This window comes from Hakea prostrata, chromosome 1 (genome assembly GCF_041222555.1).
Source record: "Hakea prostrata isolate BN-2017 chromosome 1, UWA_Hpros_2, whole genome shotgun sequence".
Lineage (NCBI taxonomy): Eukaryota > Viridiplantae > Streptophyta > Magnoliopsida > Proteales > Proteaceae > Hakea > Hakea prostrata.
Window position 1 is genome coordinate 4,337,973 of NC_142600.1, and position 24,127 is coordinate 4,362,099.

General features: G+C 39.3%; 3 protein-coding genes and 1 pseudogene across 3 annotated transcripts; 2 read left to right on the forward strand and 2 right to left on the reverse strand.

Annotated features, from left to right (window-relative positions):
* The first annotated feature begins 354 nt into the window (after positions 1 to 354).
* LOC149026812 (cyanidin 3-O-galactoside 2''-O-xylosyltransferase FGGT1-like) lies at positions 355 to 1,767 on the forward strand. Its single transcript, XM_089153707.1, has one exon. The coding sequence runs from the start codon at positions 355 to 357 to the stop codon at positions 1,765 to 1,767; it is 1,413 nt and encodes a 470-aa protein (XP_089009833.1).
* Positions 1,768 to 10,280: 8,513 nt separating this feature from the next.
* LOC149026813 (cyanidin 3-O-galactoside 2''-O-xylosyltransferase FGGT1-like) lies at positions 10,281 to 12,082 on the forward strand. The gene has a single exon (XM_089153716.1). The coding sequence runs from the start codon at positions 10,679 to 10,681 to the stop codon at positions 12,080 to 12,082; it is 1,404 nt and encodes a 467-aa protein (XP_089009842.1). The 5' UTR covers positions 10,281 to 10,678.
* A 665-nt stretch (positions 12,083 to 12,747) lies between these two features.
* LOC149026814 (sulfate transporter 1.2-like) lies at positions 12,748 to 17,354 on the reverse strand. Its single transcript, XM_089156460.1, has 13 exons — positions 16,984 to 17,354; positions 16,843 to 16,891; positions 16,522 to 16,729; positions 16,254 to 16,428; positions 16,050 to 16,115; positions 15,845 to 15,958; positions 15,621 to 15,737; positions 15,397 to 15,523; positions 14,691 to 14,977; positions 14,414 to 14,604; positions 13,545 to 13,630; positions 13,387 to 13,463; positions 12,748 to 13,107 (listed from the first exon to the last, which is right to left on the reverse strand). Exons 1-13 carry the CDS (start codon positions 17,320 to 17,322, stop codon positions 12,964 to 12,966), a joined length of 1,980 nt encoding a protein of 659 aa, XP_089012586.1. The 5' UTR covers positions 17,323 to 17,354; the 3' UTR covers positions 12,748 to 12,963.
* Positions 17,355 to 21,743: 4,389 nt separating this feature from the next.
* Positions 21,744 to 23,300, reverse strand: LOC149026815 (putative acetyltransferase At3g50280; annotated as a pseudogene).
* Between the last annotated feature and the right edge of the window lie 827 nt (positions 23,301 to 24,127).

A 24,127-nucleotide genomic window follows, 5' to 3' on the forward strand; every position in this document is an offset into this window, starting at 1 on the left:
CATTAGAGAGATTCGCGGGAAGAGGAAACCATGCAGTCGATAATATAGCCTCATGTATGAGATATCATCGGGTAACCCTTCGCTTTACACGAGCTGTTATGGCAGTGACCTGTCTTAACTCACACTACGTGTTAATCTAATTCAGGAAATTGAGATGGTTTTGGGTTCGGTAGCTCTGTCTTTTCGATTCTTAAAACAGAAAAGATTTTTCTCTATATCGTTGAAGTTGAAGCTCTCATTTTCCTTATAAATATAAACGATTGGATTCACTCATATCAATTCAAGGAGTAGCAGGAGGACAAGGTAGCTTGCTAGAACACCGTTGGTGCAGTAAAACTCGACCAATCGAATATGATGAGCACTACAAAGCCAAACTCATTAAACATTGCCATGTTCCCTTGGCTTGCCTTCGGCCACCTACACCCTTTCCTCCACCTGGCAAATAAGCTTGCACAGGGAGGCCATCGCATCTCCTTCTTGATCCCATCCGAAGTCCAACCCAAATTGGAGCAATATAATCGCCACCCTCACCTCATTACCTTCGTACCTCTCATGGTTCCTCACGTCCCTGGCCTTCCACCTGGGGCCTCGACCATGTCCGACGTATCTCTTGCCATGGCTCCTTTGCTCGTCTCTGCCATGTCTCGCATGCAAGACCAGGTGGAAACTGTTCTGAAATCAACACAACCCAACTTAATCTTCTTTGACATGGCTCACTGGATCCCACCCTTGGCCCGCCGCTACGGCATAGCTTCCATTCACCACTGCATTGTGGGGGCCTCATCCGTGGCTCACCATTTGATCCCTGCACGCGATTTGAGGAAGGGTCAACACCACACAGAGTTGATGCGTCTCTTGCCAGGGTTCCCTTCTTCATCTCTGCAACTACGCACATTCGAGGCTCGCCAAATTATGGAAATCATGACCCGGGACTACATCGATGGAATGACATTTTACGAGATCCTCATGACCTCCATGAAGGATTGTGATGCCATCTCCTTCAGGACTTGCAAAGAACTTGAGGGTCCGTACGTCGATTACTTGGAGAGCCAGCATGGAAAGCAGGTCTTGCTAGCAGGACCTTCGTTGCCAGAGCCACCCACATCCAATCTAGATGAGCGGTGGGTGACGTGGCTACAAGGGTTTGAGAGGGGATCGGTAGTGTATTGTGCATTGGGAAGCGAGTGGGTTCTCCAAAAGGAGGAGTTACAAGAGCTAGTGCTAGGTCTGGAGTCCACTGGGTTGCCTTTCATAGCTGCACTGAAACCTCCATTTGGGTGTGCGACAGTGGAGGAAGCATTGCCTGAAAGATTCCAAGAAAGAGTGGGAGGAAGAGGAGTGGTTCATGGGGGTTGGGTGCAGCAGACTCTGATATTAGGGCACCCATCTGTGGGGTGTTTTGTAACACACTGTGGAGGGTCTTCCACTTGGGAATCATTGATGAACGACTGTCAAGTGGTGGTGTTACCTCAAATAGCAGACCAGTTTTTCAATGCGAAGTTAATGGTTGGAGATTTGAAGGTAGCTGTGGAGGTGGAGAGAAGAGAAGATGATGGATGGTTCAGCAAGGAGGACGTGTGTAAGGCAGTGAAGCTGGTAATGGAGGACAACAGCAAGATCGGAGAAGAAGTGAGAGCCAACCACGCTAGGTGGACGGATGTGTTGTTAAGGCCCGATTTCGAGTCTTCCTACATCGATAGTTTCGTGGAGGAACTATTCAATATTAACAACAATAAGAACGTCCGCAAAACCTTCATAATCAACTAACTGAACTGTAATGCTTAATTCTTAGCCAGGGAGTTCAAGTTGCTAGTTAAAATCAAGCTACCATATACCTGTAAATGGATAGCCGAAATCTGCCTCCAAATTCACATTCATATTCGTTTAAGGAATCTGTATCTGGAATTTTTTTTACCGGAAAATATCCGTATCCGTTGCTAAGTAATCGGATTCAGATTTAAATAATTGCTTATCGGATCGGATAATATCCCCTTAACTTCCCCTAATAAGTATACCCCGCGGGGAATAAAGGGGGGGGGAAAAGGGGGGAAAACGAAAAAGGAAGTCACCCAAACCAAAAGGAGAGGGGGCGGGGTGGGAAAATGGGAGACAAGGTTGCATCGGCACTTTCACGATTTAACCATATTGTGGGATTGTGGGAAGTGGGAAAGTAAAGGCCCCCCACAACTCCTTTCTCCCTCACCCCACTACATGGGCCCACATGTTTTTTTTCCCACCTTTGCAAACAAACGCCCTAATAGAACTTCATTACATCACACCTTTTTTGTAAATCCACCTCGAGAAGCTCCACTATGGTCACTAATAACTCCTCACACTTTAACAATTTGACCTTGTTTGGTAATGGAGGTGTCAGTTTGCATTTAAACCAACCCTTTGGTGGTTTAAACCAAATGCATTTCTTTGTAATATTTGGTGGTTTATGTACTTTCGCATTGTAGGATTCTCATGCTTCCTTTACTGTGATGAAGTAATCCTCAAGTATTAATTTCTCCATTTCCAGATCAGACATAATCAATATCATGCACATATTTATTCTTCCAGTTCCATAGAAAATAAATCACACAAACGAATTTCTTTGGCCTTTCTGAATACCATTTAGAGGCTTCTCCGCAAATGTTAAATTCATATCAAGAGGTTCGATCACAAGTATAAAATGAATTTCGACGAGTCTAGTGGACTAGCTGATTCCATATACCCCATAGCAAAACCACAGTCTCGGAAGACATGCATATTGTTTTCCACCCCAGCATTAAAAAAATTGCATCCATCTTCATCCTGGAGTTTCAAATATTTTTTTCGAACATTAGTTAAGAGGCAATATTTGCTTGCAAGCCAGGAAAATGAGCACAATCTACTCAGTAGTTTGAGTTTCCAAACCACGTCCTAAAAGGCTGTTGTGTACAAATCAGGAGCCGACATTATTAGTTTATTTGAGATAGTTTCATAAGTTATGCAGACAATGAATTGTCCATCTGGAGAATGCTTTCATACGAATTTGTCACTACCATGAAATATTTATTTAAGTAATAGGTATTCTCTCTCTCTCTCTCTCTCTCTCTATTTTTGTTTTCTATTATTCATTTTAGAAAACAACGACCTAATTGATTTTTTTTAATTTATTATTTAATTACTGAACTAATTAAAATTAATTATTTTTTCTAATATTGTATAATTGTATAGTTGTATTGAACTAATTATTTAAGTAATTGTTCTATTAAAAAAATAATTATTAAAATAATTGAACTAAAATATGATAAAATAATCCAAGTGTGAGTCCCAATTGAGCCCACACAATATGTGCGGTGGCCTAATGCTCATCTAATGAAAAAGTAATCTAAACTTATTATTCGCCCCACCTCCAATATTTAATCCCTGGCTCCGCCCTTGGAACAAATTGATGCACGTACAAGAAGGTATGGGCAAAACATATGAAGAACATTTGAAGAGCAAGCCTAAGAGTGGAACCTTGGACATTGCTTGGGTGTTGCGTAATTAATGGGCAACACTCGTAGCGTACGATCAAGATCGAGCAAGAGAATTCGATCTCAGTGTCCATTGCATGGTGGTGCACATTGAAGCACGACCTATGGAACCTGATTATAACCATAGACACCATCAATGTGAAGAGGTTGTCAAGATTTTGACAAGCATGTATACTGATAATAAATCAACGCATTTCCAAAATGAGTGTCATCGGGCTTGCACAATTCTTAACCTGATCTTATTGGACACAGAACAAGGTTTTCAGCACATTTCTAAACCAGTTGAAGATACTCTTGTTCATCGTCATTTTTTCTCATACTGGCGTATTTCAGTTGTTTTTATCCACTAGTAGGAAATTGGACTTTCTTGATTACGACCACCTGAGAGATTGGATTGTTGTTAACTGTGTGTTGTTAACTGTGATGGATCTATGAATGGGGAACGTGGTGCATACGGCACCATTGTCGAGACTCCGTTGGTGAAGTGCTTTTTGTGGTGGCGGGTGGCTGACAAATATCATTCGAATGGAGCTCTTAGCAATTCACACTAGGCTACATGCTGCATTAATCCAGGGCAATCCAAATGTCAAAATTTGGAGTGATTCGATGCAAGCAATCATATAAATTCTTCATCCAAGTATGGCCCTTTGGTGTGTGCATGACCTTTTGGGAGGGATTTGAAACTTTTAGGGATGCTTTGTTAGCTGTTGTGTTTTTCTTCACCATTTGAGGGAAGTGAATGTTGCCTTGGACTTCTTTGCAGGATATATTTCCAATGATTCTGAACTTGTTTTTTCTGTTGATGATTTACCTTATTGTCTTTGTGATATCTTACGAGACGATAAAAATGGTCATAATTATTACAGATTGTAAGTTTTTCCTAATTATTATCTAATACCATTAAAAACGTCTTCTTTACCCAAAAAAAAAAAAATTAACGCATTATAATAATAATAAGTCGACACTTCAAATGCCCATGTTTCATTTCAAGTCTCTCTCTCTATGTAACTGAAGGACTATCTCTTGCTAGAAAACAATGAGAGAGTTTTTGTAAAGCACAAACTACATATAGACCTCCTGTGTTTGCAATGTCTCTCTCTCTAAATGAACCCTATTATCATGTGATATAACTGAATGATGTCTCTCTCTCTCTCTCTCTCTTTCCATGTTTCATTTCAACTCTCTCTCTCTCTCTCTCTCTCTCTCTCTCTCTCTCTCTCTCTCTCTCTCTCTCCATATCTCACTCTAACCTCTCTCTCTAACTAATGACGTCTCTTGCTAGAAAACATGGTTTTTTTTTTAAGGAAAAACTACATATAGACCTCTAGTTTGCAATAAATTACATATATCCTTGAAATAATATTTACAATCAAAATTTTTGGCATAGGGAATCAATTTTCCTGCAAAGCATTTTTGGGATTTTGAAGCATTGCATTTGATACACCGATTGTGAAGGACAAATTGTAGTTGTTGGAATTTATTAATATAATTAATAAATTAGATGCCCAAGGGCAAATCTGAAAACTCACAATTAGGGGGTTACAAAATATAGGTTATATATTTTTAACCACCGCATCACTTGAGTAAGTGTGTGATTTCATTCGTACAAGAGTTTTTTCAGAAAAGAGGCGATGTTCTATCTCTCTCCCTTTTATCCAATAAACGCAAACAGAAGGAGAAACTCATTGGAGGTTTCCTTCCTTTGCTTTAGATCACTCTTCCATCTTCTTTCCACACGGCATTTGGGTTGTGAAAATTATTCCCTTTTCTAGTGATTGTGGAATCACCCGATAGAGCTTTGGTGGTTGAACGGAACGTGAATCCAGATTTACTTCCACTGCATATACTTCATTATTTAGGAAAGCGAATCCAGGTAAGATCTTTCCCCTTGTCAATTAATTGAATTGATATATTTGGGGTATTACCAACATTGGCATCAGAGTCGAGGTTCCACGATTCTTAGTTCCTCCCCATTGTTAGATTTCATTGTATGGATCCAATGGGAAGATCAAGGGTTCGGATCCGAATGGGAGAATCCTTGTAAATTTTCCTTGTAAATTTTTGCATAAATTAATTATCCATGATAATTATTTTTATTTAATATTTATTACTGGATTTTTCTCATGTATTTTTGGATGATTTTTTGGGTGAAAAAAACGTGACAGAGATTTTGAGAAGGACTCGTTGTGGGGTTTGGTTGTTGTAATCTTCAAAAAAGGAAAGGATATGACAGAGATTTTGAGGGTTTAATTATGTGGTTAGAAACTTAGAATGAGAGGCTAAGAATTGTGGAGCAGTTTACGTTGCCATTAATGGTGCAATTATCTTATGTGATAAATGATTGAGTCTTAAAGAGGGGTTGAAGTAAACAGCACCGGCTGCAAGAGGGCCACGCACCATCTTTCATAACTTCTCAACTTCACACCGACATTCCTATCCTTACCAGAATTTGAATAATGTGTCCCCGCCACATGACCCCAGGCAGAAGATTAGCCTGCCATAGTACCTGTAGGGAAAGCAAAAAAACAGGAAAAAAAACTAGCAGACAACAGCATCAGTTAATAAGAAGAAGACGAAATAGAGGTGAAAACGTTAGCAAACATAAAAAAAGAAGACAGTGGTGTTGAACTGAAAGAACTGAACATGTTCTCATTTGAAAAATCCTCCCAGCTGTTAATGAGAGCATTTCTCATGCAATTGCAAGTTTGCAACGCTGCCCACCCAAATACGTGGCTCAGAATTTCTCCAACACTGGTTGTTGGTTTCACAGACTGAGCACAGATTCCAAAGTAGTTTGAGGGCACTGGTGGGCTCAGTCTTGATCTACTATAGGTGCTAAAGCTGCAAATCGATTCCTGGTGACTGGGTAGATGACTACGTGCCCGAGTTACTGATCGCCAGATATATATGGTGCTAGTGTTGCACTCTGCATTGGCTTTAGCTTTGAGCAGCTACACGGATTGTGGTGAGAAATGGAAAAATCTTTCTTGGAGTGCCATGGCCCATGGGTGGCTGGTACCTCTCAATCTCATTAATGAACTCGTCATGGTGAGGATAACTGGATAAGGTAAATTGATTACAGGGCCATACCCATCCAGGCGCCAGAGTTTGAGAACAGGTGCTGGTGAGATTTGATCATTAATGAGAGACACGGGCTGGACCTTGCTTGGGTCCTGCACATTTATTCACTTTGGGCGGTGGGATTAGAATTTCGGTTCGAAATTTTGATCTCGACCGTCGAAATTCAATGGTCGAGATCGAAATCTCGACAGAAATTTTCGATCCTACGGCCGAAATTTAACGGGTTGAGATTTTGATCCTACAGCCGAAATTTGGGCTTAATGAATCTGACAATTTATCGCGCAGGATCCAAGCTTTGTTGTACAAGACCATACCCTTCCTTCTGAATGTAGTGCACGTGGAGCGAGGAAAATTCCCATGGACTCAAGTGGAATGGCCGTTGTGATTCTTCTGTTTAAACTTTATAGTTGAGATGTGCCGGACTGGCCGGAAAAGATTCGTTTTTTTTTTTTTTTTAAAGAAAATTGACTAGGCTAACATCATTTACAGAATTATAAAATTGAAATCGTAAGAGGAATGTTTTTTTGGGTGAAGTAAGAGTGGAACCTGGGAGGTTGCTTGGGTGCAATGCGCAGCACCTCTAGCGTCGGTCCAGATTGGGCGAGAGATTTCGATCTCACGGTCCATTGCACGGTGGTGCGCATTGGAGTACGACGACGCCATCAGTGTGAAGCGAGGTCATGATTTTGAAAAGCGTGTATACTGATAAGATTTTGAATAGCGATAAATGGACCCCTCAAAAGTCTCTCTCTCTTGAAATGTAACTGAATGACGACGGATTTTTATTTTAGAAGCCAATGGTTTTGATTGTGCTACGCAATCAAAAAATGATCTAACCGTCGATAATCAAAAGGTAAGATATATTTGTAAATAATTTTTTATTTTATTTTTATATTCAAGATTTAATTTTGTATCTAAATTTACAAATAAGTTATTGGATCTTAGGGGTGCAAGTTTGGCCATAGCGGCCCTGACCAGGTCCTGAGCCCAAATAGGGCTTGGGTTAAAGATTTTGGCCCTAAGGACGGGTTAGGGCCAATAGTGGGTCTGAGATTACTCTCTGGGCCGTCCAGCCCAACTCGGCCCGTCCTTGATTTTGGCTTTGATTTTGACCCTCATCTTGACCCTGATTATAACATGATATTTGTCATGGCCCTGATTTTAACCCTGATTTTGACTCTGATTCTGGCCCTGATCTTGACCCTGATCTAGGCCCATGATTTTGGCCCTAATTTGAATTTGGACCCTCCACCCATATAAAGAGGAATTAATTCTAATCCTTTTTTTTCGGTGAATACTTGACACGTGTCAAATTTTAAAAACATGATCATGTTTTGTAGAAAATTAAGAAAAATAAATTATATCCTTATTACTAATGTAAGTATGCATCCATCTGATTTTGGCCCTAATTTTGACTCTAGTCTTAATGTTAATTTGACCTAATCATGTACTAGAATTTTACCTTAATCTTCATATTAACATTGATATAACTATAAGTCTCGATTTTGACCTTCAATAATTTTGATCATATTAGATTATGAGTTTCACTTTTTTTATATTATTTTTAAGGTAATTTTTATTTTTTGAACTATGTCATTTTTAGTTCCCAAAAAACATTGACTTTTTTTTTTGGGCACTAAGACGAGATAATATATTATAAATACCAAAAACTAGTATATAGATAATTGATATCTAACAAATCTACATCCCAACTTCTCATCATGAATGTTGACATCTTTATTTTGCCTCCAATGTGATATTTCAAAAAAAAACTTATTGAGGATAGATAGTTGTGTTTTTAATTAAAATATTATTTTCTTTAACTACAAAAAAAAAAAAAAAAACCAATACTAAATTATCGTTGATTTACTTGTTAACAAGGTTTTGAATATAGATTTTTTTGTTGAATAAGGATATCAATGGGAGATGTTTTCAATTTCCATCACCGAACTAATGAGAGACTTTTAGAGTTCAATATAGAATTATGGAGTGTGAATTTTTTATGTTTAAAGCAACATTATCAATTTATTGACTATTTTATCATTTTGTATGAGCTTGAATTATCTTATATTTCTATGAATTTTATTTCTAGTTTATTTGTGATACTTTTATGAAATTTTTTTAATGAATTTACATTTTATATTTTAGGACCAATTAAGACTAGGGACTAGGCCAATCAGGGTCCTAGCCAAAATAAGGTCAATCGGGGCCAGAGAAAGGCCCAATCAGGGCCAAGGATAAAGCCATTTAGGGTCAAGGTTAATTAGAGTCATGGCCAGGGCCAATCAAGGTCAAGGTCGGGACAGGGCCAATCAGGGCCAATCCATCCCGACCTGACCCAGTTAGAGCCAATCAGGGTAGGAATGGGCTTGGCTTGGTCCTATAGGGCTTAGGGTTTAGAGCTAGGGACAATAATCCTTACCCTAAACTAATGTCAGAGCGAGAATTGGCTCAAATTATAACATATAGGGTTGGGCTTGAGATTGCAAAAGCCCGGCTGTTGCATCTCTATTGGATCTACCCAATCCCAAAACCCCTATTTATTTGATATAGGATTCAAAGAAAATCCTTTCTTGAAGCTCGGTGCTACGCAGTAGGGATTTTTTATTTGCGGTAGCAGCCATGAAGCCACATAAGCAAGATACAATCCAACAGTTAAGAATCATATGGCGGGAGTATACTTGTAAATGTTAATTTTTATTTTTTACATTTTAAGGTTTAAAGTATACTAATTTACAAAATGAGGTCCTGGTGGAGGCACGTATGCAAGATACAATTCAACGGTTAAGAATCATATGGCGGGGGTATACTTGTAAATGTTAATTTTTTATTTTTTATGTTTTAAGGTTTAAAGTATACTAATATAGGAGGGACCTCGTTTTGTAAATTAGTATACTTTAAACCTTAAACATAAAAAATAAAAAATTAATATTTACAAGTATACCCCCGCCATATGATTCTTAACCGTTGAATTGTATCTTGCTTACGTGGCTCCATCAGGACCGTCGGCAGCAGACAGCAGTGGCTGCCGCAAATAAAAATCCCTTGGTTAGCTGGGGAGGTAGCCCCTGTCTGTCCTCACGAGTGTTAAATCTTTTAACACAGACAATCAGATCTATTAGTACTACTCTCATTTTAGTTATATAAATATAAGAGCAAATTGCATTGGCACTCCAAGATGGAGGCTTTAAAGCACCAACACCCCACTTTATGTTTAAAAAGCATAAAGACCTCAAAATTGAATTTTCATTAGATGTATTTGTCTAATTTTTTTTTTATTGAAAACAGTTAAATTAATGTTTATTTTTAGAAATATCTCTATAATAAACAATGTCTTCAAGGTTTTCAGTGAAAAATTGGATAAATACATACACTGAAACCTGAAAGTCCAATTTTTGGGTCTTTGTACTTTTTAAACATAATATAGGGTGTCATTGTTTTTAGTCCTCCATTTTGAAATACCAATGCAATTTGTTCTAAATATAAATGACTGGATTCAATCGTATCAATATCTACCCACAAAAAAAAAAAATTGTACCAATAGAGTTTCTTGTAGGTAAACCCATATGCCGTTATTTGTAATTTCATATGTTCTCTAGTATATGATGTATCAACTTATAACTATAAATATATAACTGGTAATCAAACATTTCAGCAAAACTAGCATTGTATCATTCGCCTTCGTGTTCCCTTGTGGTTTGTGGTTTGGTTTTAGTTCTTTTTTTGTTTGGGAAGAGTTATACTTCTTCACGGTTCTTCACGTTTTGCCCCTCTGTTCACCTATTTTCTTGAGATTTCTCGGGTTCCAGCAACTTCTTGTTTCAGTTTTTTGTGTTTTAGATCTGTGTTTCCTCTCTTGCTTGTGAGAGTTTTGCGTTTCAGATCTGTGATTCGTGTTTCCCTAATATCGAGGAGATGGTAGCTTGCTAGCATCAACATCACTTCTGGTTCTGGTACATCACTTCTGGTTCTGGTGCAGTAACTCGACATCAACATCACTTCTGGTGCAGTAACTCGATTGTAGCTTGCTAGCATCAACATCACTTCTGGTTCTGGTGCAGAGTTGTAACTCGAGCAATCGAATATCGTCGAGTATGACGACTACGAAGCCAAACTCATTAACCATAGCCATGTTCCCTTGGTTTGCCTTCGGCCACCTACACCCTTTCCTCCACCTGGCAAATAACCTTGCACAGAGAGGCCATCGCATCTCCTTCTTGATCCCATCCAAAGTCCAACCCAAATTGGAACAATACAACCACCACCCTCAACTCATCACCTTCGTGCCCCTCGAGGTTCCTCAGGTCCCTGGCCTCCCACCCGGGGCCGCGACCACGTCTGACATCTCCATTGCCATGGGTCCTCTACTCGTCTCTGCCATGTTTCTCATGCAGGATCAGGTGGAAACTGTTCTGAAATCAACCCACCCCAACTTAATCTTCTTTGACATGGCTCACTGGATCCCAACCTTGGCCCGCCGCTACGGCATAGCTTCCATCCACCACTGCATTGTGGCGGCCTCAGCCGCGGCTCACGCCTTGGTCCCTGCACGCAGTTCAAGCAAGGGTCAACACTACACGGACATGATGCGTCTCTTGCCAGGGTTCCCTTCTTCGTCTCTGCAAGTACACAAATACGAGGCTCGCCCAATTATGGAAATCATGACCCGTGACTTCCTCGATGGAATGACATTATACGACATTCTCATGATCTCCTTGAGGGATTGTGATGCCATCTCCCTCAGGGCTTGCAGGGAGCTTGACGGTCCTTACTGCGATTACTTGGAGAGCCAGCATGGGAAGCGGGTCTTGCTGGCAGGACCTTCGATGCCAGAGCCACCCACATCCAAGCTAGATGAACGGTGGGTGAAGTGGCTACAAGGGTTTGAGAGGGGATCGGTAGTGTATTGTGCATTTGGAACCGAGTGGGTTATGAACAATGAGGAGTTACAAGCGTTGGTGCTGGGTCTGGAGTCCACTGGATTACCTTTCATAGCTGTACTGAAACCTCCAGTTGCGTGTGCGACGGTGGAGGAAGCATTGCCTGAAGGATTCCAAGAAAGGGTTGAAGGAAGAGGAGTGGTTCACGGGGGTTGGGTGCAGCAGACTCTGATATTAGGGCACCCATCGGTGGGCTGTTCCCTGACACACTGTGGGCGATCTTCCGCTTGGGAATCGTTGATGAACGATTGTCAAATTGTGGCGTTGCCTCAAACATCAGACCAGTTTTTCAATGCGAAACTAATGGCTGGAGATTTGAAGGTGGCTGTGGAGGTGGAGAGAAGAGAAGAGGATGGGTGGTTCAGCAAGGACGACGTGTGTAAGGCGGTGAAGCTGGTAATGGACAACAACAGCAAGATCGGAGAAGAAATGAGAGCCAACCGCACTAGGTGGAGGGATCTGTTATCAAGGCCTGATTTCGAGTCTTCCTATCTCGACAGTTTCGTGGAGGAACTATTCGATATTAACAACAAGAACATCTGCATAACGTCAGCATAAATTAATAAATTAACGAGAAAGCAGATGGTAGCGAAGGTCCTCAAGAAATCTTCCCCTCCCCTTAGTTGCAATAAAAACCAGCCTTCATAAATAACGAACTGCTTAACAAGAAAGCAAGGAAGCAAGGTTTAAAGTATCGGTATTGTGTAGCGTATCGATAATGTGATTTTAAAAGACGTATCGTCCTGTATCGAATATTGTATCCCTCTGACTAATGTATTTTAGTGTAATTCAATAAAGAGACGTATCGATATGTATTGTATCAGTTGGGTCAAATCTGGATTCGCATTGGCTAGTATCGTATGGTATCGTGAAATATTTTAAACCTTACAAGAAAGTGCCAATTTTCTGACTGAGAGTTCTCACAAACGTGCATTGGTTGAAATCGAGCTATTATAGACCAATTTCTTGCTCTATTTGGTTGATCTTACAAACCCGTCATCTTGCTGTACGAGTCTGACTATAATTGGATTGTGCTTCTTCATTAAACACACAATAGAATTCCCAACACAGCCTTAAAACATGGCAAAATCTAATTAACTAATTTTTTTTTTGGAATTTCTTTTACATCTGCAGTAGCCATGCACGAACAATGATATGCTTTCTTTTCTAATGCAATTCGAAGAAAGGAAAAAAAAAAAAAAAAAAAGGCATACAAGTATAGAGAGAGAGAGAGGGAGTGCTTCACTAAATTCAATTTCTTCCCTGAGCAGCTCCTTGTGCCGTGCTGTCTTTTCGAAGGTTAAAGTGACCCACCTAAACCAGCCTTTTTCTAACTCCTTTTACATACAAACACTTCATGGCTCATCTTGATTCTGTGCGAAGGTTCTTGGTGGAAAAATTCGGCAAGGTTGTAAGGATCAATCATTAGAATCTTGTCATCAAGCTTCTTCTTCCATCTTTGAAGCACATGTCATCACTGCGTCTGCCACTGTGAGGAAGATACGGTTCTCTCCGATCAACTCTGTAAATTTTGATGCGTGAAGCTTCTCTATCACCACTGGCCCAGGATTTGCTATGACAAACTGATGACAAAAACATGAGATAAAACTCAAATTTCATTAAGGACTACTAGGTTTGATTATGGTGCTACCTTCTATGAGAACACGTTTTGGAAATTCAAATTTTTTTTCTTCTCAATTCGACACATGTCTGGATGCCAGACGAGCAAATGTAACAGAAACAAAATTACCAAACAAACAGGCATAACAAAGAGGTTTAAGTTGGAGGCCATGCATGTATCAGGATTCTCACTCTGTGACATTGAAGTTCACATGTATAAGAAGGCTATTTGTGTTGCTTACTTGAACACTTCTCTTCTGGAGACTCCTGTTCAACTCTTCTAAGGCATGGATGCCACTAGTGTCGATGTCAGTAACAGCTGCAACATAAACACAATTGTGATTGACATGCTTCATAGCAGAAAAGAGAGCGAGCATGAGAAACAAGTCAGTTTGCTCACGTGACATCTCGATTACTAAGAACTGGATTTTTGGTATATCATTTGCTTTCAATTTTTCTTCCTCATCCATTAGCCACCGCAAGGTTCTGCAAGAAAGGGAGTCTGGGGTGAGTTCCTTTTTCTTTCCATGGTTCTCTAGGAAGTTGGACTAAATCAAAAACTCCTACTAAGACCGCAGAAGATTGAAATTTTTGAATAAGAGAGGACCACTTAGAAGTAATACTCTTTCAGAGTGTATTGTTGCACGACAACAAAAAGACTAAAAAGGTTTATAACTTAACTAAAGAAGCAAGACATCGAATTATCTTCTAATCAACCTAACAGGGATACAAATGGAGCTATTTCAGATTGAACGTAACAGCTATGTCTGCATTTGATTCGATTTCGAAAGGATTAAATATTTTCCAAAGACCAAACTTTTGACTACAGATTCCCTGAAGTGATAACGAACACAAATTAAACACATATTTTTGACTACCCATTTATATTCCTAACTATTCAAAACTTGGTTGGAAAATCCCTAACCATCCTAACCTATTCGATTATTGAGCTTTGGATTGTCCAACGGAAACTCACACATAGTACATAGATCAGACCTTCTGGATTTTCCAATATGATTCACCTTTCCCATTGGAAAGGCCTAGAAAACATTGGGCCTTGACCTTTCTATAGGATCATGAGTAGCCAGAAATAGTGAAGATAGTGATGGATGCACGGATAACTTGGGTTTTAACTCCTCAACTTTATAATTATTCTGTAGTTTGTAAAACAGGAAATCCAAATACTATATAAAGCAAGACATGTGGCAGTTTGTAAGAAGATTTAGAGAGAAGTAAAGTGCATCAAGATGGAGAAACTTCATTCCTTACCTCTCCCTTACATAACTAGAATTTGTAAAATAGATTGCTGAATCAACCCGCACAATCAGTATTCCAGGAACCTTTGTCGCCTCTGGATATTGTTGGACATTCCTGTAAACTTTTGTCCTGGGAATGTTACCAAGTATTACAGTCCTTGGTCTTGTCACCTGTAGGAGTATTTTAGCAAAGGATATGGAGACCTGTCATAAACAACAGAGACACCTTTCAGTTTCAGCTACACAAACATGGGAAAATAATGTCAAAGGTTAGAAATTTGATTCCTTACTGCAGTTAAGAGACCAATCTCAACAGAAAAAAAAACTACACCAATGAAGGCTCCCATACAAGCAACAAAGTCAAATTTATCGATCTTCCATATGAGCAAAGCAGCCTCTATGTTGATGAGGCCAACAATGGCAGATATAATGATAGAAGCAAGAATGGCATTTGGGGTATACTTGAAGAGAGGTGTGATGAGTTCTAAGGTTAGTAAAACGACACAGGACATCACAATGTTGGAGACAGCAGTTTGGCAGCCTGCCATGTAGTTCACAGCAGATCGAGAGAATGAACCTGCAAGTGAAAAAGCTCAATAGTCATAACCACAAATAGAAACTGTACATTTGGATTCTTACACAAGGGTGTGCCACTCTCTCTCTCTCTTGAATCAAGCTTTTCCGATGGTGTTTCTATGATGCAAAAGTTTGACCCCTCTAGTCTCTCAATCATCACCAGCCATCTTGATAGGAGCTAGACTAGTGGTTACCTCCTTTTCCTTTCTGATAAATTGATGATTGCAATCCAGGAATCTGATTGAGTCTTCTTTTAGTATGGATCTATCAGGCCCAACTCCTTTTCCACAAGTGACATATCTAGACAATTTCTTACCAGATATCTACCGTAACTTTAACATGGTCTATTAAATCTCATGATTTATTCTTGAATTTTTCCGGGTGATATAATGGCAAGAGTTCCTTAGATTATTTTCATACCTGTAGCTACAAAGCAAGAAGTCATTGAACCAATAACATTCATCAGTCCCAATGCCACCATTTCTTTGTTTCCATCAATTTGATAGTCCTTCATGGATGCAAATGTTCTTCCAATTGCAATAGCTTCCTGATACATTCATAGGATTTGTCTTTAGAGCGGGAAACTCGAATCTCCTAAGAATTTTCTGGACAAACCAAAGAGATGGGCAACAAAGTTCACTTACCGTCAATGCTATAAAGCCAGCCACAACACCGATCTTAATTCCTATCCCCAGGTACTTTCCGGTGAAATATATTTCCTTCACTGATGATGGGTTCAAACCCTTTTCTATATTTTTCACCTTCATAAATTACCAGAGATTTTGGTCTACTATAAATCGTTGTTCTGAAATTGAAAATTCAGTAAAATAAAGAAAGAAAAGAAATAATAATAATACCTAATACTTACAATTTGGACACCCTCTTTATCTGCACGGGTAATATACACAGAAAATGTAGATACAACAACAGAGATCAATGGAGCAATTGCCGGTACCCAGAAAAGTTTCTTATTTTTCTTCCCCTGTTTTCCATCAAACCACGCAAGGGTCAGACAAGGACTTTCAACCCTATAAAATCCAGGCAAATATATAGGTACATGAGTTCAGACTCACAATGTATTTGGCAAACAGAAGGAAAGCCAAGAATGATGCTCCTATAAGTATTGTTTGCCAGTTCAACTGGAAAAAGCAGTAAAAGTTCAGTTACTCTGATTTGAAACTATGGATCTATTCAACAATGCACAAGGTTATATTAGATGCTTGCACCCATTAATCCTGCCAATCCAACAAAGGATGAAAGAGTGAAAGATGGCTTACTCCATGATGTACTGAGCCCCAAACTGAGTACACAACTGAAACAAGATCACTGTTTTTGGTAAAGTCCTTTATGCCAAGAAAGCCTTTAAGCTGTTGAAGGCCAATTGTAATGGCAGCCCCTCCCATAAACCCAACAATTGCAGCATGAGATAGGAAGTCAATCAAGAAACCCAATCTAAACATAGGACACAAGAACCAATTTAATCTTGTTAAATACTATAAATCAGGTAGAACATGCAATGAAGGAGCCTCAATACTGAATCATAACCTGAGAATCCCAAGTGTTGCTTGAGTGATTCCAGCAAAGAAAGTAGCTGTGAAAGCCAGCTTACGATAGTCAACTGCATTTTTAATGGGATCAATCTCATCTTGGAGCATGGTTCCTAGCAAAAGAGAGACGACAGCAACTGGTCCAATGGCAATATCTCTTGAACTCCCCATGAAAGCATAAATTAGTGGTGGAACAAAGCTGGAGTCTGCAAGGTTCCATGAACAGAAAGAAATAGAAAAAGAGAATAATAATAACATATAAATCTATTACAGGCATATAAGACTATGTAAGATATCAACGAGTAATATAGAAACTTACAGAGCCCATATTGAGGAGCAAGATTTGCAAGCTTTGAATACCCAATGTCCTATTTCAATAGTTTGAAGAAGAGTTAAATTTGTCTGTGGATGTGAAATTTGGTTCTTAACTTTGAAAAACTTCTTGAACCAATTCATTTACCTGAGGAATACAAAGGCTTGCAATGGTGAGCCCAGCAATAAGATCTCCTCTGAATTTAGTTAAGCTGTAGTCTCTTCCCCATTGTAATATCGGGAAAACAGATTGGATGCCGAGCATGAATTTTTTTGATCGTGGTTGGTCCTTGAAATCACGTAGTGGGTCATCTGAAAAGAAAGTTTCCTTCATAATATCTATGACTTCCTCCGAGAGTTTCTGCCTTGGGGCCATGCCCACCTTGTGAACAAGTGGTGGGTTATCTGGATGGATGTGTGATGATGAGGATTGACTTGCCATGCCCATATCCTTCTTTTCAAACCCTTCCTCAGGGTGATCCACCATTGGAGACTCAAGTGATTGATGAAGACCAAATGCAAATATATTCACCTGCAATGCAGCAAAAAAAAAAAAACCCATGGATTAGAAATTATTCAACTTCTTTACCTTGACAATAAATAACATAGAACAAAGTGCTGCAGTTAAATGAGAAGGCTGACATCATCTTAAAAGGAGCATAATTGGTTAACCATTAAATCTGCAGCTAAAACATTGAAGATCCCAGAGTGTCATTTGAGGCTATGCACCTTGGAGAAAAGATTGTACCAAGTTCGAATGATGAATTGTTCCCCAGCTGTCCCAAATCCAAACAAACTGTCGAAGTGGACAGATGTTGACTCATCATTAGATGTGACGGACGAGAACAGCTCTGTATAGACCACATGCTTTCATAGATTCACATATCTTCCAACTTAACTTCCAGGTCAAACTTCTCAAACTGAATGAAAGCCATATCGATGACTATTAAGAATATCCTCGATTTGTTGCATGCTGGATACAAGGAATTCAACCAAATAAAACAAGTTTCATAATTTAATAATCACAAAGGAGAATTCATATTGTTCATCATCAAATGAATGAAGTAGGAGTTGCTATTTGTCATGTCTATTGTATTAATACAATTTGTTGCTAGGTTAAATGCTCCAGGGAGGTGTTGACTTATAAAATATGATGCAACTTATTTATTCACCGTTAGAAAATTTTCTGCTGCATTAATTGAATAATCTGATGGTTAAGAAGTTGCGTTTGAGAAGCCAAAAGAAAATTACAAATTCCGACCCTAATGGGCAACATCCATTTTCTGCATTTAGTTTCAGCTGTGAAAATCAAAATACTGCATGAACGTTATAACTTTTCTGCAGAACAAGAAGATTGAGTATTGTTGCTAAGGTCTTCTAGAGTTTGAGACCAACGGAAACTGTAAGTTCCTTAAAATCTATGTTATAATATCATCAGGGATGAAGAAATCGCAGCCAAAATACCACAAGTGCTGTTCAGGCCAAGTTGGATTATTCAACCAAACACAAGATTTTACATTAGAAAAACTACAAAACCAAAAGAATTCAGGTATGCTGCATATGGGTTTGATTATTCTTAGCAAGTTTGCATGGCACATGAGAGAGGGATCAGAGAAAAGAAGAAAGAATACCAGGGGAATATAGTTAGACCTGCTGGGAAAAAATGATCTATCATGAAAACCACTGATAGTGGCAGGTAAGGGTAATGCCTTTCCATAATGATACTAAAATTTTTCTATTTGAAATCAAAATCAGAATCATAGTAGGAAAGCAGGGGAGAAAGAAAGGCAGACACCAATAGCCACGGAATTACTAAGAAAGTTATGAAACAGTTCTTGCCCTTCCACGTTCTCTTTAAGCTGATCACAGACAAAGAAGCACAGAATAAAGACAAATCTAAGTTCAACGTCTCACCTATTCATTCTGCCACTCTTGATGGTTCTTCTCTTCCTGGAACTATTAGTGAAACACAATCCTGAAAACAAGAACAGAGATCATCTGTCCAGGTTGAACGAATGTACAGCATTCATGCGTTTCCTTTGACACAAAACAATGGGCATTAAACACCAGGAAGATGGCGAGAGAAACGGATCAACTAGGACATGGAAGATGATGAAACCATGGTAAAAAGCCATTACATAACACTCAATACCTGGAACTCTCTGACCTCTCTAGTTTTGGTGAAACTGAATATTGTTGCAGGAATGGTGTAGGCGTAATATTTCCACGGTTGGTAAGAACCCCCATGAATTCAAATTCCAAAGAAAATAATATAAGTTTCAGTGGCCTGGAACGGACATGAAGAATCATTTGCAAGTCACTTGTGTGTTGAAAAGTCAAAAAATGAAAAGGGGCAAAAAGACCGACCTTCTAGGCTCCTAAACTTTACCAGCGGTCATTGTGATTCTATTTCTGGCTTTCCTTCATGGGTCTATCTTGAGGACTCTATACTTGGCCATTATCACGGCCGTGTTCGTCGTGACTGCTTGGTTGGAATTGGATTTTTGCCCGCTGCAGTTGGTGATGAGGACTTCTTTTTTGCCGCCGGCACAGAAAGTAGTGTAGTACAGACCGTACAGTGCCGCCCCAAGGTGGCGAGGGTCTTTTAGCAGCTGCATTTGTTCTTGGGGAATTAGATTAGATTTCAATAACGCCTGCATTAAGGATTAGGAACCTATGTTGAAACTTCGCTCTGCATTTCACAAGGTTTCAGATAGTAGAATCGACAGATTAGCAAATAACAGAATCCGGAATCGAATCGATCGAGCGAAATCGATTGGAAATTGTGAAAATTATGTTGAAATTGGCAGAAATCGGCGGAATTCGTCACCGTTGATTCGGATTGACTAAAAACCTGTTCGTAGTTCATAGAACCGTGAAGAAGTCTGTCAACTGTCAACGAAGGTGGGTTCCAGATTTTTATTTTGGAAAAGATTGTAAATCAGGAAATGGGAATTTCTATGGGAAAATTACTTTTAGATTTCCCTTTACAAATAGTTAGTCAGTGTTTCACTTTACAAAATTAACTAAAAATGAGTTTGCATTTACAAAACTAGTTAAATATTAATTATTCACCTTTTTGGATATTTTTTTATCCCTAAAACTGATCACATCGAGTTGAAAAATCACTATTTTGTCCAAAAGGAAAAGTCATTATTTTTTCATACCCTTTGGACATTTTCACCCCTATGCCAATATGGTCAATTTTAAGGGAAAATGTCCACAGAGGTGAAAAAACACTATTTTGGCTAGTTTTGTAAATGCAAACTCAATTTTAACTAGTTTATAAAGTGAAACATTGAGTGACTATTTTTGTAAGGAAAAACATAAAAGTAGCTAATCACGTAATTTTCCCAACTTCTATCGTCAGATCAGATGGGCGAAAGACGGAAATTTGCATTTCCAACTAGCGTCATGGGTCAGGCGTCCTACTTAAAATTTTAAAATGATGTACACTGCCCATTGGCTTGAAAATGAGATTTTTTTTTTAATCAATTGTGTTATGCTTATGGATTATTTAATTGTTTAGATTAATTTTCGGGTGTCTATTCTTACCCATTTAGTTGTGAAAATTCCTAGATTCATGAAATCTAGAGATTCATCTTCTTACGTTCAAAATGTAAATTTGTAGATTTATGGGTTTTGGGTGAACTATAAAAGTGTTAAACATTTGCGCAGTCACAAAAATCAACGTCTACTAAAAATAGTTTTTAGGATGAATCCACAAATTTAGGTTAATCAAATAGTTAATTTCATGAATTATGACTCCACAAATTTGAAATCTCTATATTTGAAATTTTCAGACTCATGTAACTAAACGGGCTTGAGATAATTAGCGAGATGCATGATTGTCTTTCTACCAAAAAAAGAAAGACAGGTTGTCTAATACCCACGAAAGGAAGTTTCGGTGAATTCGCTCAGTTTGAAACGTAGCAGAACGTTTCAACCTGAAATCAACGGCGAAACCTACATTTACCGAATATTGCAGGAAATTTCCCTCGATGTCTCTTTCTTTCATTCTAACCATCTCCATCTCCTTAGATTTCTGTTACGTAATAGATTACAAAGGAACCCTCTTGTGTTTTCAATTTTTCTGATAAAAAAGAAGTGCAAGGAAATAGTTCTAGTTGCACAAAGCCCTAAAAAACAAAAGGAGAAGATTGAAGCAAAAAAAGAGAAATCCTGTATTTTTCTGATCAAGAAAAAGAGAAAAATGGTTTGAAATATGATCGCACCAAAGCCATAACCGCTACTTTCTGATCACCAGCTATTTTTTTCTCTTCTTTTGCTGCTTTGCTCCACTGACTAAATTGATCCACCGTTAACAAACTGAACTTGCACTCAACGGATTTTGCTTCAGGAATTTGTTGTAAACATGCAAGTCTACATGACTACATCTCTACACTAGCTCGAAAATCAAAAGTTGTATAACTTGTAGTTTACGTTTCACCTTTCCCGCTTGGAAACTTGAAATAATTATTTTAAAATTTTAAACCCTCTTTAAAACAAAAAGCCAAATGCAAAAGTGAATAATGATTAACTCATTTAATATTTTAATCAAGTGTAAAACCCCAAATGCATAAAGTAAAACAATGATGTAATCAATTTAATATTTTATTCACACAGGTGGAGAAGACTCGTGAAATATCCTGCTATTGCCAAAAATCAAAAGACAAGAGATAGATTTAAGGATTATTGATATTCCATACAAAGAATATCTGATAGATAGCTTCTCTCATTAATTGTAGCGAGAGATAGATGGATTTACGACGTAAATTGAACGAAATAGTACAACAATTGATCTTCATTGCTATGGCACTCCATTACGAATAGAAAAATTTAATACAAGTTTGGGAACCAGGAAGAACATGAAACTGCTAGTCCAAGTGCATCTGCCATCTGGTGTTGCTAGGAAAGCGTTACAGCATCCATGAATTCTGGGTCGGACTCAAGGGCATTCATGGCCTCCTCCTTCCCTCCCTGGGTAGGAAATCACTCTTCCATCACACTTGTTATCAATCCCACTTCGTGCTGCCTCTGGCTTTCCCCAACCAAAGTCACACCCATACATGTCAAATCTAGGTGAGCTCCCAATGATGACGAAGGAGGGATTGTAAATTTTGCTTAACGGGAAAATTGAAGGACTCTTCATCCAATCCTTCAACCAACTCCTGACCTTGCCGTCGGTGTGGGCTTTTACAGCCTCATGCAATTGCAACGCTGCCCACCCAAATCCATGGCTCAGAATTTCTCCAACGGTGGTCGTTGCTTTCACAGACTGAGCGCAGCTTCCAAAGTAGTTTGAGGGTAATGGTGGGCTCAGTCTTGATCTACTATCTGTGCTAAAGCTGCAAATCGTTTCCTGGTGACTGGGTAGATGACTACGTGCACGAGTCACAGATCGCCAGACGAGTGCACATAAGGCCTGGAAAGAGGATATGGTGCTGGAGTTGCGGCAATATTCTGCATTGGCTTTAGCTTTGAGCTTTGCTATCGATTGTGGTGAGAAATGGAAAAACCTCTCTTGGAGTGCCATGGGTGGCTGGTATCTCTCAATGAACTCGTCATGGTGAGAATAAGGTAAATTGATTCCGGGGCCATGCCCATCGTGAGATTTGATCATGATGTCCCTCTCCCTTGACCATTCTTCTGCATACCTCTGCCCATGAATAAAAGAAATTTCAGAAGGAATTTCCATCACTGACGACATGGTTTACAGAGCATGCAATGAAGATTCCGTCCACTAATTCGGTCACTTGCACAGCAAGCATAGGCAAAGTATGGCCATCGTGGTTGATAGCTTCGCCGTGCAAAAAGAACGATCGAACGATCCGGGGAACGTGAGCTGGGGAGAGTATATCTGCCATGGTTACATGATCTGCAACAGCGTGGACAAACTCCACTCCTGGGTTGTTCTTACAATCGACTGAAATCGAGTAAGAAGATGGGTTTTCTTGTTTATGGGTAACGAGATGGCCTGTCAGAGGAAAGAAATGCACGAGGGTGCGAGAAAGGGATTCCTTGAGGTGTTCGATAAAAGTATCTATGGTAGTGATCAGTGAAGGCTTAGGCTTGGAAAAGAGAAGACCCTTCTGAATGTAGTGCGCGTTGAGCAAGGAGAACTCCCATGGAGTCAAGTGGAAAGGCTGTTCTGCTTCTTCTGGGACCGAAACTGGTTTTACTATGCAAGTTGAAATGTGCCCAACTGCCGGATGACGACTCGCCATTTCTGCAGTAGATCTGACCTTGGATGACAAATCCAGGCACGACGTCCGAGTTGACTCTCTGTTGAAAAACACAAAAATACTTGCAGGATCGCCGCTCACTATTCTTCCTGAACGATCTCTTCTTTCTGAAATGTGGCAAATGCTGTAGGGTTCGCCTTGGGAAGTTGTGAAGACAGAGGACACCAGGAACGGACGACCAGTAAACAACTTCAGCTTTCATCTCTTGCTCTCCCCTTCCTACGATCCTCCCTCAAGCTTTCATCGAGCCGGGCCATCCGTTTAAAGCCCTAGGACCCCCAGCCCAGCCCATCCCATCTGGAAAAACTAGGGTTACTAAAAATTTAGTAGTATTTGCTTATATGGGAAATTGATCTTTTTAGTATTTTGTCTTGTTGGATTTATTTCAGTCTCTTTGAAACTTTATTAGTTTTTGTAGGCTGCACGTATAGAATCTGGATCATCTCCCGGTAGAGGGCTCTCCCATATCTTCCTGACGACAAAAACCAATGGGTCCCACTGGTGGAAAAAAAGGTTTTTTTTTGTTTCATTTTTTTGAAGTTTTTTGAACCACACGAATAACACTGAATGGAGCTGTCCGGACTTGCACGTATGGTGATGAGATAGGCTTGTTTTGTTTCATTTGAAGTTTGAACCAAACAAATAATCCTGAATATATGGTTGATCAGAGCTTATCTAAAGTTCCACTTTTAAGGGGATGCAAAGGATGTCACAAAAAATAATAATGGGTTATAGAGAAAAGCCTCCCATCGCGGAAGGCCCTGGGTGCACCCATCCGGCAACATTTCAATTCCAATATTAAGAAAGCACCTGTACCAAAAAAATAATAATAATAATAATAATAATGTGGTCCTTGAAAACAAAGTACGCAATCTTCTCCACCCTCCATGGATAGATTATAGAAGTGTAGTGTTATCACATAATACTTTTAAGGTCTCTTACTCATATGTGAAGGTTTAATGTCCTGTTGTTTGTTGAATTTTGCAGCATGGTTTTTATTTGTGATTGTGGATCATCTGATGTTTTCCATAAGCTTAATTATGTGTA